An 18313-nucleotide genomic window follows, 5' to 3' on the forward strand; every position below is an offset into this window, starting at 1 on the left:
CCTATGTTCAGAGCAATGCTATTTATAATAACCAAGACAGGGAAATAACAGATGAACAGGTGAAGAAGTGGTACGTATACATACCATGAAACACTACTCAGCCATGAAAAGGAATGAAAATGAAATAATACCATTTGCAACAACAAGGATGGAACTAGAGATTATCATACTAAGTAAGTCAGACAAAGACAAATATTATATGATATCACTTATAGTTGGATTCTAAAAAATAATACAAATGAACAGATTCACAGACATAGAAAACAAACTTATAATTACCAAAGGGAAAGGGGGGGGAATAAATTAAGAGTCTGGGATTAACAGATACACACTGCTGTATATGAAATAAACAACAAGGATTTACTGTACAGCAGGGGAACTATATCCAATATCTTATAATAACCCATAATGAAAAAGAATCTGAGAAAGAAATATATACATATCTCCCAGGATACTCACCCCAACTAACCACACCTTACTACTTTTTTTTTTTTTGGTATTTTTAGGGTCACACTTGCAGCATATGGAGGTTCCCAGGCTAGCGGCTGAATTGGAGCTATAGCTGCCAGCCTATAGCACAACCACAGCAAGGCCAGACCCAAGCCATGTCTTCAACCTACACCACAGCTCATGGCAGTGCTGGATCTTTAACCCACTGAGCGAGGCCAGGGATCAAACCTGCGTCCTTGTGGATACTGTTTCTCTGAGCCATGATGAGAACTCCTACCCCACTAATTTAAAACACTCGGAGTTCCCGTCGTGGCGCAATGGTTAACGAATCCGACTAGGAACCATGAGGTTGCGGGTTCGGTCCCTGCCCTTGCTCAGTGGGTTAACGATCTGGCGTTGCCGTGAGCTGTGGTGTAGGTTGCAGACGCGGCTCGGATCCTGCGTTGCTGTGGCTCTGGCGTAGGCCGGTGGCTACAGCTCCGATTCAACCCCTAGCCTGGGAACCTCCATATGCCGCGGGGGCAGCCCAAGAAATAGCAACAACAACAACAACAAAAGACAAAAAGACAAAAAAATAAATAAATAAATAAAACACTCAACTGCCCCCCCCCCCATTAAGTCTGAAAAGCCTCTTTCTTTTTTTTTTTTTTTTTTTTTTTTTTTTTGGTCTTTTTTGCCATTCTTGGGCTACTCCCGAGGCATATGGAGGTTCAAGGTTAGGGGTCAAATCGGAGCTGTAGCCGCCAGCCTACACCAGAGCCACAGCTACGCGCGATTCGAGCGGCATCTGCAACCTACACCACAGCTCACGGCAACACGGAATCCTTAACCCACTGGCCAGGGATCGAACCTGCAACCTCATGGTTCCTAGTTGGATTCATTAACCACTGAGCCACGACAGGAACTCCCCTGAAGAGCCTCCTTAATTCATATATACAAACTGAATCGCTTTGCTACTACGCACCAGAAACTAACACAATATTGTAAATCAACCATACTTCAATAAAAATTTTTTTTTTTTTTTTTTTTTTTTTTTTTGCTTTTTAGGGCTACACTTGTGGCATATGGAGGTTCCTAGATTAGGAGTTGAAATGGAGCTACAGCTGCCGGCCTACACCACAGCCACAGCAACGCGAGATCTGCGCCACATCTGCAACCTACACCAAAACTCCTGGCAACACTGGATCCTTAACCCACTGAGCGAGGCCAGGGATCAAACCTACGTCCTCATAGATACTAGTCAGATGCGTTTCCACTGCGCCACAACGGAAACTCCTCAATAAAAAGTTTTATAAATAAAAATAAATAGATTAAAAAGCTAGGAAAAAAATAAATAAAAAAAAGATCGGACTAGATGATCGTTAGACCAGGGAAACTCTCACCTGGGATTTCCGAATCCGAAGGTCTGCTGACGACCGGACCTCGTCTTCTTCGATATGCCTCTCCATGCCTGGGTGGGAGAGAAGGACGTTCTAGCAAGGCATCTGCTGCTCTCTGCCAGGACACACGCTGCACAATGCAACCCTGACTCTCATTCTCACACCTGGGCCAGGAGACGTGACAGCAGGCAGGCCCCGTCTCGGAAGGCCAGCTCCCTCGTGAGCCACAGGACGCACACTCCACGCCTTTCCCAGGCACAGGCCTTCCTCAGCTACATCTCAGCTCAGGGGTCAGCCACTCTGTCTCTGTCATCAAGAGACATGGGCTCAAATCCTTGCCCCGCCACCTACTAGCCGTCTACCTCTGGAAAAGCCACTTAACCTGTGTTCCCATTCTCTCATCTGTAAGATGGAATAAAGAGCAGTGCCCCTCTCTGGCGATTCTGATGTGGAAATGAAAGAAGGATGCCCACTGAGGGCTTGGCACATGATCGGTGCTACAGATGGAAGCTGCCACTAGCAACCTCCACCTCCACCCCCGTGAAAACAGGTAGCGCCGTCTGCTTTGGCTGAGAACTGATTACTTAGGCTGAGCAATGCCACTTTCATACTCTGACCAACAGCAAGCACTCGTCACCAAATACAATGAGGCAAGAATGCAAATGACTTATGACTTCTGGGCCCCAGGGGAACCAACTCTATGAGAGTGGCTTCACCGAGGAATGCCCTAAGCCAAGGGGTGGGGGTGGTGGAAATGGAGGGTGAGACACCTGGTCCCCAAGAAATATCTGTAGACTGAACAACCTCTCCGGCATCCAGAGATAACCAACACCACTATTCATGTGTCTGCAGGTGCCGAAGAATCGGGACCAGGAGGAAAAAAGTTGACGGACTAAGTTTAAGGACCAAGTCACACAAATATTCAGCAGCTGAAAGCACACTTTCATTCCCGCCTCCAAACTTCCACTCCGGACTCCTCCAGCCACAGTCATGACCCAAGAGCAGACAGAATTTCTGGGACTAGAATAGGTCTATTCCAGGGACAGTGCCCAGACCACGAACAAAGATGGCACAAAGAGTGTCACTCCCATCGGGAAGAGTCTCGGTCCAGAAGAGTTGGACCCAGAGGCCGTGAGATGGATGGGGGTGGGAGGGGGGAGCTGCCTGAACCCCCTGCTGCCTTCTTACTCTTCAGTTTGTTCCGGACGTTGTTGGCCCTTTTCTTGATCTCAGTCGTGAGCTGCTCCAGGTCATCCTTGGTTTCTGGATAAAAAAAAAAGGCAGGTGGAATCAGGCAGGTAGAAAAGACTGATTGCTTAGTCAGCTACAACAATCAATGGAAGAGATGGGGTGCTTTTTCAGCGCTCTCCACCCAGAGCAGCGCACATCCCGGTGGGCTCCCCAGGCATCCTCCTTAGGATCACAGAGGGCTTATTTTTAACAGGCATTTTTTTTCCAGGCACCCTACTCAGACTTACAGAATAAAAACAGTTCATGGAAAAATGGGGGGGGGTGGGGGGGCATTTCAGGTGGAGGAAATGGCACAAGAGCAGCGGTGGGGCAGAGATGAGGTATTTGAGCAGCAGAGTCATTGCCAGTCATGAGACAGAGGGTTGGGAAGCAGAGGTTTGGCAAAACAGGTTGAGGGGAACCATGAAGAGAAGCGCTGATGGCGGTCAGGGCAGTGTGAGTCAGAAGTGGGTGAGGGGGGGTGGGTGATGACGTGATCCAGACATCAGTGTGAGGTAACACATCCCCTCCCCTGCTGGCCGAGGCCCAGCCCCAGTGGCCAAGGGTCATGGTCGGGTGATTCAGCCCTGAGTCAACACCCACTTGGCTCTGGAATGGGCGCAGAGAGAATGATGCTGTAGAGTTTCTTAGCTTCCTCCACATGCTCTGAGATCTTGTCAATGTTGAGTCGAGTTTCCTCAATCTAAAATTAGAAAGACAAGAGGGAGAATACAGCTATGATCATGTCCGGAATGAAAGGTAGCAGAACTTTCTGCCCGCCTTCTGGGTTTGTGGAAGAAGACGGTGGCGAGAAAGGTCTTCTGAGGACCCGTGAGCCCAGTGACGACCCTCTCCGTAGTCAGAGCAGTCACTGAAGATCTGTCCTCATCGCTCCCTGAGAGGAATACACCTGCTCACCTTGACTGAGAGGATTCCGGCCAGAAAGACTCATGAGGAACCAGAGGGAAGGGTCATGAAACCTTCTCAGGCTGATGCTCAGCTCCTCTAAAACTGGGAACGTCAGAGAGTGAGGATGGGAGAGAGGTAAAAAGGAAAGAGGGAAAGAAAAGAAAGGGAGAGAACAGACCTAGAGGGTGAGAAACAGAGAAAGAAGAATGAGAGGAAGAGGAAGAGAAAAACAGAGGAAGAGAAAGAGAGAGGAAGCAGTGACCATCTGGGGAGACGGGCCAGCTCCAGTTCTGGGCAAATACCTCTCACTGGCTGACGGCCTCAGATGATCAGGACCCAGGGGGCTGGAGCCATGGACCATTTCTGCCATTCCTGAGGTTCCTGACTGTACAGTGTGCATCAGAAAGGACTTCCAGCCGCACCTCACTCCCAGATAGCACACCATCCAGGACTCTGCTGAGCGTTAAGTGCAGCCTCAGCTCCCTCTCAAAAGGCACTGGGCGCCCCTGCCCCACGGCCCCTGCTGAGGTGGTCACGGCACAAGTGCAGGAGGCAGCCCATGCCAGGGACCTCAGAACCGCCCCCCATATCACCTGCCACACTTCCACAATGAGGAGCACATCAGCGCTGCCACAGTCAACAACAGAAATCTGGTAAAACGCCAAACAGTAAGATCTTAACACCCAAGATGCAATGAAAATACAACTCAAGATGCTCTTTCTTCCAGTGAATAATTCACTTGTTTTCAAAAACCTAGTCATGGCTCTCCCAATTGCAAAGAAAGTCGAGAAGTAAAACTTGAGTTCTCTACCCCTCCAATAAGTATTTTTGCCACTGGGACATGGACTCCGCCTTCTACAAATAAATTGGCTTGAACGCACCATAGTTTGACAAGAGAATCGCTTGCTTGAAGATATGGAATAACATCTCAATGCAATCATATCAGCAGAGTGTAAGGACAAATACAAGGACCTACCCAGACATTTGTGAAGCATTTTAAATGCTGGCCAAACAAATCACAACACTGCATTGGGACCATTTTTCCAATAAGGAAATGAAGGGTTAAAAAGGTCACAGAGGTGGTGGAAGGAACAGCACTCAAACAGTGCCCTCCAGGGTCCAACTGGGACCATTTTTCCATTAGAGTTAAGATAATGTTTTTGGCTTCCCCATACGCTCACTTTTAGCAGCATCCCAAGCCCACCTGACCAGTAAAAATAAATAAATAAATAAATAACGCCTATGTTATCACCTGTGAATGCCAGTGGCTTTGGGCTATAACCACCTCATAATGAGGCCCTCGGGGGACCCAGAAATGGCCACCTTACCCTTCCCTCTCTCTTTATCTCTCACATCAAACACTGGTTCCTCTTATAGCTCATAAAATGTCACTGCATCGCCCCATGTTTTCACTTCCATCACATGACTATCTTGCCAGAGCAAATACAATGTACAAAACAGAAACAAGAAAAAAGGCTTTCTAGAATAAAATGTTCTCACCATCTTATTTTTTATTTATTTATTTTCGTCTTTGGTCTTTTGAGGGCCGCACCCACAGCACATGGAGGTTCCCAGGATAGGGGTCTAATCAGAGCTGTAGCCGCCGGCCTACACCAGAGCCATAGCAACGCCAAATCCGAGCTGCATCTGCAAACTACACCACAGCTCAGGGCAACACCAGATCCTTAACCCACTGAGCGAGGCCAGGGATCGAACCTGAAACCTCATGGTTCCTAGTCGGATTCATTTCCGCTGCGCCACGACGGGAACTCTCTGTACTCACCATTTTAAAATGAGTTTAACAACTGTACTAATTGCCATCTTTGGGCAAAGCTGGAGGCCTGAGGTTTTGTATGTTCAATGGACAGGATGTTTTGGAAGACACATCCCGAAACATTATTTCATAAAGAACCTGCGGACCCCAAGTTTGATCAGTGATAATAAGACGAGGTAGGAAGTTGGTGGCATGAAGCTGTTGGACCCCAAGCTCAGAGTCACTCCAGACACTTGGAGACCCGACAGTAAATGGCTCACAGAGCTAGACAGGCAGAACTGGGCCCAGGCACCGTCCTCAACCCACCTGCAGGACCTTCCACGTCAGAGGTCTCCCCTCCCCCCAACCTCCACCCCCCCTCCCCCACTGCCGCTGCCCTTTTCCCTCTGTCCTCATCAACCTCCTCATTTGCGAGTATCTCAGGGACTCTGATTTAGTAACTGAGTAATTTAGTCAGTTCATCAAACTCCTTCAGGACTTCAGGATGGGCAACTGGCCAATCACAGAGCTTTTTTTTTTTTTTTTTCCTTGAACTTTGTGTCTCTGTTTTTTCTTGGAAATATTAGTTTTTCTCAAAAGTGACTTTCTGGGTATTTCATGGCAGTAGGTACATGCAAACTAATTTCCTTTTGTGCATTCGCCAGATAACCAAAGACTGAGGGGCAGGACTGGTTGGAAATTGGCAGGTGCCGAATCTAAAAATTCAAGTTCAGAGTTTCCATCGTGGCCCAGAGGTAACGAACCTGACTAGTATCCATGAGGAGGAGGGTTCAATCCCTGGCCTTGCTCAGTGGGTTAAGGATCCAGCACTGCCATGAGCTGTGGTGTAGGGCACAGACACAGCTTGGATCTGGGGTTGCTGTGGCGTAGGCTGGCAGCTGCAGCTCTGATTGGAGCCCCAGCCTGGGAACTTCAGTATGCCATGGGTGCGGCCCTAAAAAGGAAGGAAGGAAGACAGCAAGCAAGACAGACAGAAAGAATCTCAGCATTATATTGACCCATGAAAACTAGTATTCTTAGACAATAATCTCCAATCGATGAAGTGTATTTGGGCTTTGCATCACTCAGAATATAGTCAGGAAAATAAAAACCTACCTAGTTATTTTAATCAAAGTAATAAAATAGAGGGGACTCTTTACAGAGATGCAAGAATTGAAAAGCCAGAGGATGGTGAGGCACTCGAAATTTGCAGCAGCAGGCTGGAGGGTCAAAGAAGGAAAGCGGTGTCACCAGTGCTCCTCTCGTGGGAGCCAGGCCGTGTTGGAACTGACTGGCAGGATAGGAACCATGGAGGCGGGGTCTGTGGAGTGCAAGTTGAAGCCACGGAAGAGATACATCTAGGGAGGGAGGCTGTGGCCTCATCTCCCCCGCCTCCCCTGGGTCAAACACACCAAAAGCCAGTTGGCAAGGGAACTTGGGCAATGAGTTCCTCGCAATACAGAGCAGAGCACAGGAAGGGTGGGGAATGGACCTGAGAGCAAAAAACAGGCAAATGACCAGCAAAGGCTTCATGCCTGGTGATCGAAAAGAGCCCAGAACAGCAGGACCTACCAGCTCACCTAGTCATCCGAAGATGCTCCTTCAAGAAAGAGCTGGAGAGTATTTAACCGGCTAGCTTCGACCTAACGCCTAGATGTCCAAGTTACATCCACTCTGAGGCTCTTCCTTCTTAACAGAAACCACAAGGCTGCTCACCTCCCAGTTCCTCTAACCAGCCATTGCTCTGCCCACCTCGTCCCCCGCAGCCACCTGGATCCCATCACTGGGCCAAGCACGTGGGGTCCCTCGGCACAAGTTTCCTTAATGAATAGATAAATGAATCCAAGTAACTCAAGAGACAAGCTTGCTTCCCACACCACTGCGAGATTGGGTCTCAGACATTTTTTTAAGCCCAGCCAAGAAAGAAAACTGTATAAAAGCCTTCTCCGAAATGTATTCATTCATTCTGTTAATGGAAGTTCTATGTCAGAAAGGGTTCTATGAAAAAATAAATGTTGAGAGAGGCAGGTTAACCAGGTTTCTTTATCATAGGACTTCTGGGATCTTTAGTAAGTTCATGGTTCAATCTCCATGGGAGGACAAGAGTATCGAGGCTTTCTCAAACATACCTGATCACAGAAGCCTTTTTGCATCTCATACACCACCATCCAAATGGCCATCCGTGCCTGCCCCTGCCCTTTCTTATGAATTTGCCATGTTGCCAGACCCAGAGGATGAATCAAGATCAGTCCAAATGCAATCCTGACCATCCTGTCCCTTTGCTAAGTTCTCGCTTCCCTGGTCTCCCTGCCAGCAAGAAGGGCCATGACCATGTGATCCACTGCCAGCCAATGGACCACAAGGGAGGTCAGCGTGGAGGACTGGGGTAGTTTTCCTCCCTGATAAAAGGATTTTTGAACTTTTCTAAACTGCCGCCTATCTCACTGCCTGGGATGCTGGTGCAGGGTAATGTCTTAGGGTTGTTTCAAAACATGGCACAAACTCCTGATGCTCCTCAATGAGAGGTGGTGTTTACATACTGTCCTCTGGAACCTGGCCGGCTTATGACAGCTTCAACAACAGAGCGTGGCATAAGGGATGTTAGGGATGTACTGTATGACTTCTGTAGCTGCGACACTTGCCCTGGAGCCCTGAGCCTCCTCTAGCAAACCCCATGTCCCTGAGTCAGTCACGCTAGAAGCCCAAGCCACAGAAAGAAGTCAGGTACAAACCCTCCTTTGAGTCACCCTAGTCCCAGGCACAGACGTTTGAATAAAGAAGTCTCTGAGATTCCAGACTCTGGCTGTCCAAGTCTTCCCAGCGAAGGCCCCAGAAATTGTAGAGCCAAAACAACCCACCTCCACTGGGCCGTGTCTGAATCCCTAACCCACAGGATCCACAAGGATTACCAAGGGGTGATCTTACACCACTAACTGTTAGGGTGACTTGCTATAGCAACAGACAACCACACAACCAGAACAGGCTCCATCTCTCAACCCTGCCTTCTCAGGTAGGTCCTATTTCCTCTTCAACTTTGCTTTTTTTGTTTGTTTTTTGGGATGTTTTTTGTGTGTTTGTTAGTTTGTTGGCTTTCTGGGGCCGTACCCGTGGCATATGGAAGTTCCCAGGCTAGGGGTCAAAAAGGAACTGTGGCTGCCAGCCACAGCCACAGCCATAGCCACACGCAATCTGAGTCAAGACTGCAACAACTCATGACAATGCAGGATCCTTAACCCACTGAGCGAAGCCAGGGATCGAACCCACGTCTTCATGGATACTAGCTGGGTTCGTTAACCGATGAGCTACAAGAGGAACTTCTCCTCTTCAACTTTGTTCTCTCTGCCAACTGAACAAAGAGATCAAGGAAAACAGATTAACTGCAAATTAGACAATAACCTGGGGTTTATCATTGACTAGACCCTGGCTTAATCAGACAAGGAGGACTGAACACCCATGGGCCAATTCTTTTCTGCAACAACTGGGAAGCTGGAGAAACCGCTTAAGTTTTACAGGGCAAAGCGCATTCTGAAAACATCCTGGTCTTGTGACTTCACCTGCACCTCGCAAACGCCTCTCTGACCAAGCTGTGATTCACACCATCGGCCCTCGGCAAACAACCAGGGCTGACCGACTTGCTGGAAGCAGTCCAAAAGGCACTGAGTCTTTTGCTTTTTTTTTTTTTTTTAAACAAGAGAGTGCATTCCCAAGAAATCTACTCAGCTCTCTCCCGCAGGATGGGCAGGGTGTGTGCCTCCAACACCTAGAAGGGGACACCGTCTCACTTCCCCAAATCCCCATCATCTGAAATGATACACTTTAACCCACTTGCAAGGACACTGCCAGACCACATTCTCGAAAATTAAACTGTGCAGTCTGTTTATGAACAAAACCACTTATTCACAAATAGACTAGGGAAGAGACTGGTGAAGAGAACTATAGTTTATCACTGGAGATATACTTGCCATGTGTCAGGCACCACGCTGGGTACATCTGTATACTTTCTAATAACCAGCAGGTACTGCTCTTTCCACTTTAGAGGAAATTGGGGTTTAGGGCAGTTAAACAACTGGTTATACCATTTGCTTGGAGCTTTTAAACCACTAGTAAAGGGCAGAGCTGAGACTGAGACCAGGATCCATGGGCAGCCAGCACCTACAGGCTCCCTTTCCATGACCCGCTCCCTCTGGCCTCTGTCTCCTCCATACTAATCCTCCCTCTGCTCTTTCAGATGAGAAAAAAGGAAAGTAACACTTCCTAAGCCCCCTCTAAGCACTGAGTGTTGGCTCCTTTAATCCCCAACCAAACTGCGAGGTGAATATTTTTCTCCCTATCTCATAGATAAACCCACAGAGACCTAGAGAAATTAAGGCACATGCCCAAGATCACACAGTTAGTGGCAGATAAGGAATTAAGTCCAAAAATCATGCTTTTTCCACCCACCATGCTGTCCTCTTCTCTCCCCAAATGTGGTAGGCTTTTTTTTTTTCTTTTAAATGATAGAAAAGCATTTAATGAAGAGAAAGCAGTAAGGAAAGCAGCAGCCCTCAAGTCCTTGTTAGGTCCCCAAAATAACTACCATCCATCTGGCGCTGTTGTGGTCAGATAACGCTTTCCAGATGTACAGCCCTCCTGGGATCGCACGTGATCCTCACCATGGCCTTGAAAGGTGAGGGCTGCCATTCCTCATCTCCAGAGCAGGATTCAAAACCCAGCTGCAGTAAGTAACCTGCCCCTGGTCACCTGCTATTCCGGGCCTGAGAAGAGACTCGGACCACGTCTCCCAGGCCACCGCCCACCACCCACCTTCCCACCTCACCAGGAATATTGCCTCTCAGGGCCCCTCTTTCTGGGTTAAGAGGAGGGGGCAGGATATTGTTACTGGAGAAGAATCTTTTTTTTTTGGTCTTTTTAGGGCCATACCACGGCATATGGAAGTTCCCAGGTGAGGGGTCAAATTGGAGCTGCAGCTGCCAGACACAGCCACATCTGGGACCTACACCATAACTCATGGCAACACTGGATCCTTAACCCCCTGAGTGAGGCCAAGGATCGAGCCCGCATCTTCATGGACACTGGTCGGATTCATTTCCACGGCACCACAATGGGAACTCCAAGAATCCTTAGCTTAGGAGAGAAACTCATGTATCTGCTTCTCCAAGGCAAGATCAGAGGGATGAGCTACGGCAACATTCCCCATCTCAAGTCCACCCCCAGCACTGAAAAGGAAGACCTTTCCCTTCCACAGTCCACACCTAGAATAACGCTGGACTCACAAAACACAAGCATTGTTTGATCTCATTATGACTCCTTGACCAAAGGGACGGACCCACCCACGGAGAGGGCACGGATCTGTGCTGCACTGACGGCCAACTTCTCAGGCAGGCCAGCTGCACTCAAGCTCGCTCTTGCACCTGCTTATGACTCTCACAGCGCCATCAGATCCTGCTCCACTCCACTTAGAGAGGAACTGGAGGGCGGCTTTTCCACGTCCACACTCTAGAGGATGTACCCACACCTGCCCGCAAAAGGAATATGACACCTTTGAATACACAATAAAAGCTTCACTAAAGAAATCAGAGGATGGTGGCAGGAACTCCAGTGCCTGGACTCTGAGGTTCGGTTTAGTTTGGCTGAAGCATCATTCACTGAGCACAGACATGTCAGAGGCCCCACAGAATGTTTTAGGAACATCACCCAACTTAACCCTCACAAGAGCCCCGTGGGGAATTAATAGTGTCAATCCCAGTATACAGACAAGGAAACCAAGCCTGTTCAGGAACATTCACAAGATCAACAGCTGTCAGAAGCAGGGCTGAAACTGGAACCTGCATTTACCTGGCTCCAAAGCCCGTGTTTCTGTTGGTGATACACAACTCCCGCCCCCCACCCAAGCTTTCCAGCATCCACTGTTGACCACAGCCCCTTCCCAACAGCACTCTCTATTCAAAGCCTGTGAATCTGTAGACATGAGCCACCCATTTTTTGCCTCGGTTAAATTTCAAACAAAAAATAAAAAACAATCTGGTGGGTTTTTGGTTTCTCAGTTATCACCAGAACCAAGTCAAAGGGACTGGATATTTAAAGGGAAAAAAAAAATCTGATTTGAATCACAGGCCTAAAAAACACAGTGTTTGGGGTTTTGTCTTTCTTTTTACAGCCCCACCTGCAGGATATGGAAGTTCCCGGGCTAGGGGTCAAATCGAAGTTGCAGCTGAGGCCTACTCCACAGCAACACTAGATCTGAGCCACATCTGCGACTTATTCCGATCCTTAATCGACTGCGTGAAGCCAGGGATATCGAACCCACATCCTCACAGACACTATGTCAGGTTCTTAAACCACAGAGCTAAAATGCGAACGCCGGGGTTTTTTGGTTTGTTTTTTTTTTTTTACATTTGTGGCTGTGGTCCCCCAAGGGCTGGTTCTATATTTGAATTATGTTAATTTCGGCAAGAAAGGCTATCATTAAAATGTTTCATGTAGTATAACACTTTAAGAGCATCTCTTTAATTATATGTCATTTACCTTCTGCTGACTTTCTCAGCATGATTGAAAAATCCAAACCCTCCCCAGCACTGAAGAGACTCTCCTTATAACCTCCTGGTCTGGTCAACCCACCCAAGCAAGAGACTGATTTCCCTCTGCTACCCCTGAACAATCTGTGGGTTTTTATTCTTGGCTAAGGAAGTTGTGTTTCCGTACATATATTCAGAAGAAACCACCAGAAGGGCACCTACCTCAGAAAAGAACTCATCCATGAAAGCTGTGTTGTCAACAGCAATCTCGACCTCATCAGCATCATCATCCTGTGTCAGCTGCTTCTGTGAGAGACAAAACAGAGAAGGGTGAGACCAAAAACACCAGAGATAACAATGCTGAGTGCTCACTCAGGACCAGGAGCTGTATCTATGGTAAGTGTTTTACATACATACTCTCCTTTAAAACTCAGAGCAGCTCTGTGATACATCAAACTCTGATGTCACACTGTCTGCATTCAAATTCTAGCTCCACACTTACTAATATTTTGCCAGGGGATGGGGGAGGGTGGAGAGAAAGGGAGCAAAGGGCACAGTCACTAACCTCGCTGTGCCTAAATTTTCTTATCTGCATAGTGCTAATAATAACACTACTTACGTCATAGGTTGGTTTATGAAATAAATGAGATAATGAATATAAAATATGTTTGCACAGTGCCTGGCATACAGTAAGTACTCAATAAATGTTATGTTTTGGTGGTTGGTGGTATTGGTGACGTTACTATAACTCATTCCTGTTGGAGAACCTAAGACAGAGAGGTTAAGTAACTTGACCAAAGTCACACAGCAGATTCTAGCTCATCCTCTGGATTTGGACCCCAAGTTCCTAAGCCCTTCTCCACAATGTTCAGATGCATGACCCACCCTACCAGGGATCCATATCCAAATCAATCCTAGCCCCAAAGCACTAGCTTCAAATCCTCACAGTAGGAGCAAACATTTTCCTGTTTATAGAAACCACCTATCGCAAAGGAAACAGGACTGTGTGCTGTCAGAGCTCATGTTTCTAGGGAAAAGGAAGCTCTTCCCCCCACCCCCAGCAACCCCTGGGGACCCCAGCTTTCTTAATCGCATTCAACTACCTCTGCAAACCACAAAATGGCCATTTAGAGAAAGGGCTTTCGGAGTTCCCATCCTGATGCAGAGGAAACGAATCTGACTAGGAACCACGAGGTTGTGGGTTCGATCCCTGGCCTCCCTCAGTGGGTTAAGGATCCAGTGTTACCATGAGCTGTTTGAGCTGTGGTGTATGTTGCAGACGTGGCTTGGATCTTGCATTGCTGTGGCTGTGACATAGGCCAGCAGCTATAGCTCTGATTCAACCCCTAGCCTGGGCACTTCCATATGCCATGGGTGCAGCCGTAAAAAAGCAAAACAAAAACAAAAGAAAGGGCTTCCAGAGGACTGCTGCACTGCACACGGCCCATCTTTCTAAGCACAGAGGGAGTGCTGGTCGTTGGGGGTGGGGTGGGGGTGGGTTACACCCAGGACAGCTCTCCTTCACACCCTTCAGTGCCTGACAACCTTCTAAGCCAAGCAAGACATGTCACTCTCAAAACAGGACCTCCACAGGCACCAGGGGCCTCTTTCCTTTCCCTACTAGAAGATGGAGTTACTGGGAATTCTCATTGAAATTTGGGACTCTCCCATTATATGCAAAGTCTCTCTCTTTTTTTCTTTTTTGGCCACCCATGGCACATGGAGCTCCCAGGCCAGGGATCAGATCTGAGTCGCAGCTGCGGCAATGCTGGATTCTTTAACCCACTATGCCAGGCTGGGGATCAAACCTGTATCCTGGTGCTGCAGAGACACCACAGCAGGAACTCCACTGCGGAGCCTCTTTTGACTGGTGCCCCCATCATCTCATTCCCTGGCTCACCTGGAACCAACCATCATCGACCCAAGCTTAATAGCCACATTCAAAGGAGTTGAATTTGAGGACCCTGCTGCAGCCCCCACAATCATCTTCCTACAGCTTAGGACTGATCCTGTCCTTTTGTTACTTCAAGTCATTCAATGACAGTTCACCTCCCAGGATTAAAAGTCCCAATGCCTAACAGAGCACATGGGGCCCTTTAAGATCCAGCCCCACCCATGTGTTTCCCTCCAGGATGCGAAAAACATGGATCAGGAACTTGGAACTCCTTGTGCTTCCTAGACACACCATGCAAGGACTTCTTCCTAAAATGCATTTGTCCAGCTAGCAACTTTTTACTGAGCCTTTAAAACTCACTAACACACTTCTCCATCTACCTGACTTGATGCTCACCAACCACCAAGCAAAATTTAAAGCCTCCCTAAGCTCCCAATGTGTTTTGTGTGAACTTTCTATAGCATCCATCCCAGCCTACTATTAATTATCCCTTCACCTCCCTATCCTTCCCAACCAACCATAAACTCCTGGAGGTCAAGATTGCTTTAACTACTGCAGGTGATGCTTGGCGTGCTGCCCAGAACACCTTCCTTTGGAGAGATACCCCTCAACTTCCCCACATGATTCTGGGAAGCTTGTCAACCACGCCTCAGCCTCCCCAAGGATTCTTTTTTTTTTTTTTTTTTTTTTTTTTTTTTTTTTTTTTTTTTTGTCTTTTTAAGGGCTGCACCTGGGGCATACAGAAGTTCCCAGGCTAGGGATCTAATCAGAGCTGTAGCTCCCAGCCACAGCCACACGGGATCTGAGTCACATCTGTGACCTATATCAGAGCTCACAACAATGCCAGATCCTTTACCCATGGAGCAAGGCCAGGGATTGAAACTGCATCCTCATGGATACTAGCGGGGTTCATTACTGCTGAGCAACAATGGGAACGCCCTCCCTGAGGACTCTAAATTGTGAAATGAACAGAGCCCAGTCAACCTATAGCAGCACCCAACAGATACCGCTAGGTTCCCAGGGCTACCTCCCTTGTTCCTATCCTCCCTGGCCCCCACTTGGCTTAGAGCAACTTCTACAGACCTCCCCCTGGTACTCTTTCCACGAGCCCAACAGTATTTGTCTAAGAGTTTTATTCATTTAGGCAAAATCAGCTTTTGTCACTTGTTATTTAAATTACTTGTACTTGTCATTAATCAACTTATTCTGCCTGTATACTGAGCACTTACCATACACTATGTGTATGGTATAAAGTAAACCAATTTTAGTTGAATAAATAACTAGCTCCTGCAAGCAGCCTGAATCCACCCAGCAGCTTCTAAAGTTTGAGACAAAATGCTTCTTTCTTTTTTTGGCCGCAACCACAGTATGCAGAACTTCCTGGGCCAGGGATCGAACCCAATCCACAGCAGCAACCCAAGACACAGAAGTGACAATGCTGGCTACTTAACAGCTAAGCCACATGGGAACTCCCCAAGTGCTCCTTTCATCAACTATTATCAAAACTTGGGCCTCTAGGCAGGACCAGAGAGCTCCATCTCCCACAAAGGATCTCTGAGATCTCTCGCTAGAAAACAGGAACCCAGTCTTCCTGCAGGAAGGTGAGCTAACAGGCATGTGGTGAGCTTCCTCTCTTTGGAGGTCTTGTAGAGACCCCCACTGAGACACCCCCAGATGTGTGTGTACACATATAACTCACACACACACGTGTGTGTCTACTCAGCTTTCTTCAAAAGGCACACGTGCTAAGGAAGTGGGATATGCCTGCCATTGTGGGATGGACTGAGAGAGGTTTCGGGAAGCTGGGAACATCTGTCTCCTGGACATTGGGGGCAAGGACCTAGCCCTCCATCAAGACATACACTTTTTTTTTTTTTCTTAAAATTTTTTATTATAGTTGATTTACGATGTTCTGTCAATTTCTGCTGTACAGCAAAGTGACCCAGTTATACATACATACATATACATTCTTTTTCTCACATGTTCCTTCACAAGTGATTGGATATAGTTCCCTGTGCTATAGAGCAGGACCTCCCCGCACGACATACTCTTTGAGACCCCTGCAATTTGTATAGGGATTCCTCCCATCCAAGACGGCCGCCTCTTGACTCTGAGCAGACTCTAGCAGGGCAGCCAGGTCCACCTCCAGTGAGAGAGAGGACATGTGAACTAAGAAAAAAGAAGTCTTGGGTCACCTACAACCAAAGTCCAAAACCTGTTATTACGAATTACTGGCTGCGAGACCTCCATCAAGTCCCGCACCGCTCTGAGTTTTTACCTGTAGTAACACCACATACCCTATGACTTGCACAAGGACTGGAAAAGCTCACACACAGAAAGCTTCCAGCACAGCACAAGGCACAAAACTGGGCCTGATAAGTGTCAGTTTCCCCATCACCTAGTCATAAAGATGTGATGTCTGAAAGTGTGAGGTCCCCTCCACAGGAAGTGCTCACACAAAGGCTGAGTCAAGAAGATCAGTTCTGCAGCATCAGGACCACCAGGCTCTGTCTCCTGCTGGACACAGAGCTTTAAACACGAAGTTCAACATTTCCTTATCTACAAAACAGGAACAACAGTGTCCACCAGGGCTTTTGTGAGGATTAAACAAGGTAACAGTTTTAAGTTCCTTAACACAAGGAATAGCACATGGCAACATCTCAATAAAACAACCGTATATAAGATCTAGCCATGTCGTCCCCTCTACAGCTTTAATCTGGATCGAAGTACCTCTACACAGGAAAGAAACAAACAAAAAAAAAAAGATATAGGACTTTCAGAGCTGAATGCAACCCTCATCAAATTCTGTCACTTAAGAGATGAGTCAGCCAAAGTCCAAGACTGAATAATGAGTTACCGGAACAGCCAGGTAAGATGGAAATCAGATGTCCTGATTTCCATCTTCCCATTTTCCCCCTGTAGCATGCTGCTTCCAAGAATATAGAATAACATCAAAAGCAGCAACAAAGTTTAGTCCAGATCAGAAAATTCAAGAAAGAGGCCATCATCCCAGGTTTTTTGAGTCATGTGACACTGGACCTACTCCCAGGCTTCACCAGAAGGGAATCTACCAGATCCCAGGGCCGGAAGCAGGAGGGGAGGGGGGACTGGAGGGGGGCTTCCCCTCTGACACACCCGTGCGCTTAGAGACCAAGAGGCCTCAGGGACCCCGAGGGCAAGAAAGCACACAGTGCACTTTAATCTTCAGCCCACGTGACTGAGCACAGCCAAGAAGAGAACTTCAGCCTCGTTATCAAAGCATCAAGGCATGTGGTAATAGGAACGTTACAGTAGCTGCAATATCAGCTGCAGTTAAAAAAAAAAAAAAAAGTGCATGAAAACCACGAGCCCCGCCACCCACTTCCTCTCCCCCTGACCTCCTGCTGCGTCTCCTGCCAGGAACTGGGAGATATCACCAATGACTTCGGCAGCACTGAGCTCAAACCTGGGCTCTATTCCCACCCCTACTGCTCACATGCGCCCCAACACTCGGTGAAGACAGCCAGGGCTAGGACTCCCTCTCCGGACAGAGTGGAAAGAGTTTAGGAGCCCAGGGTTCAACTCAACCTGAAGTTCAACTCACTCAACCTCACTGCCTGCCTCTCGACTGCCTCATCCATTCATCCTCAGTCTGTTTGATGGCGGATCCCTCTTCCTCAGCTCCTGTAATAAAAATATTTGCCATCCACAAAGCCCCCAGCAGGTGCTAGGTGGTTGCAACACCCTGTTTCACATACTCCATGTCAACGAACCCCTTCCAAATTGTGCTGCTGAGAACCTACAGGGCAGAGAAGTTCTAAATTATTCAAGGTCTCATGGCTACTGGTTTGCAATTGGGGCCCAAACTCAGGTTGTCTGTCCCAAACCCTTGTTTATTCCACTGCACCCTAATCACAGCGCACCCTGCTCTAGCCCTGGCTGAGAGGCGCTGCCGGCCTTGGGACCAGCCAGCATCGTCTGCACTAAGCCTTGGTTTTCTCACCAAGTAAGGAGCTTAGCTTCCCAGTATGGCTTTGTGGAACCCAAGGAGACCTCAGAGGTGCCTCAGAGACTGCCCAGAGAACTTGGGGAGAGGGAAGTCCAATAGGGTGGGGTCTGTACCCCCTCTTCAACCTGCACAGCTTTACTTCTATCTGCTCTACACCGAGACTGAAGACTGCCATTTTCAGGATAAGGCATCTTG

At 47.9% G+C, this 18313-nt stretch overlaps 1 protein-coding gene across 11 annotated transcripts in view; it reads right to left on the reverse strand.

Annotated features, from left to right (window-relative positions):
* Positions 1–18313, reverse strand: part of STX3 (syntaxin 3) — a 45071-nt gene that overhangs the window by 14164 nt on the left and 12594 nt on the right. For all 11 annotated transcript variants that reach the window (XR_002341479.1, XM_021082987.1, XM_021082986.1 and 8 more), the window contains exons 2-5: positions 12459–12542; positions 3663–3762; positions 3018–3092; positions 1833–1900 (exon numbers count right to left, since the gene is read on the reverse strand). Coding sequence is in view for 10 of the 11 variants with exons in the window: in XM_021082987.1 (XP_020938646.1) it covers positions 1833–1900; positions 3018–3092; positions 3663–3762; positions 12459–12542 (327 nt within the window). In the remaining variant the exon portion in view is untranslated. The remainder of the gene's footprint in view (positions 1–1832; positions 1901–3017; positions 3093–3662; positions 3763–12458; positions 12543–18313) is intronic.

The sequence above is a fragment of the Sus scrofa genome, chromosome 2 (assembly GCF_000003025.6).
Source record: "Sus scrofa isolate TJ Tabasco breed Duroc chromosome 2, Sscrofa11.1, whole genome shotgun sequence".
Lineage (NCBI taxonomy): Eukaryota > Metazoa > Chordata > Mammalia > Artiodactyla > Suidae > Sus > Sus scrofa.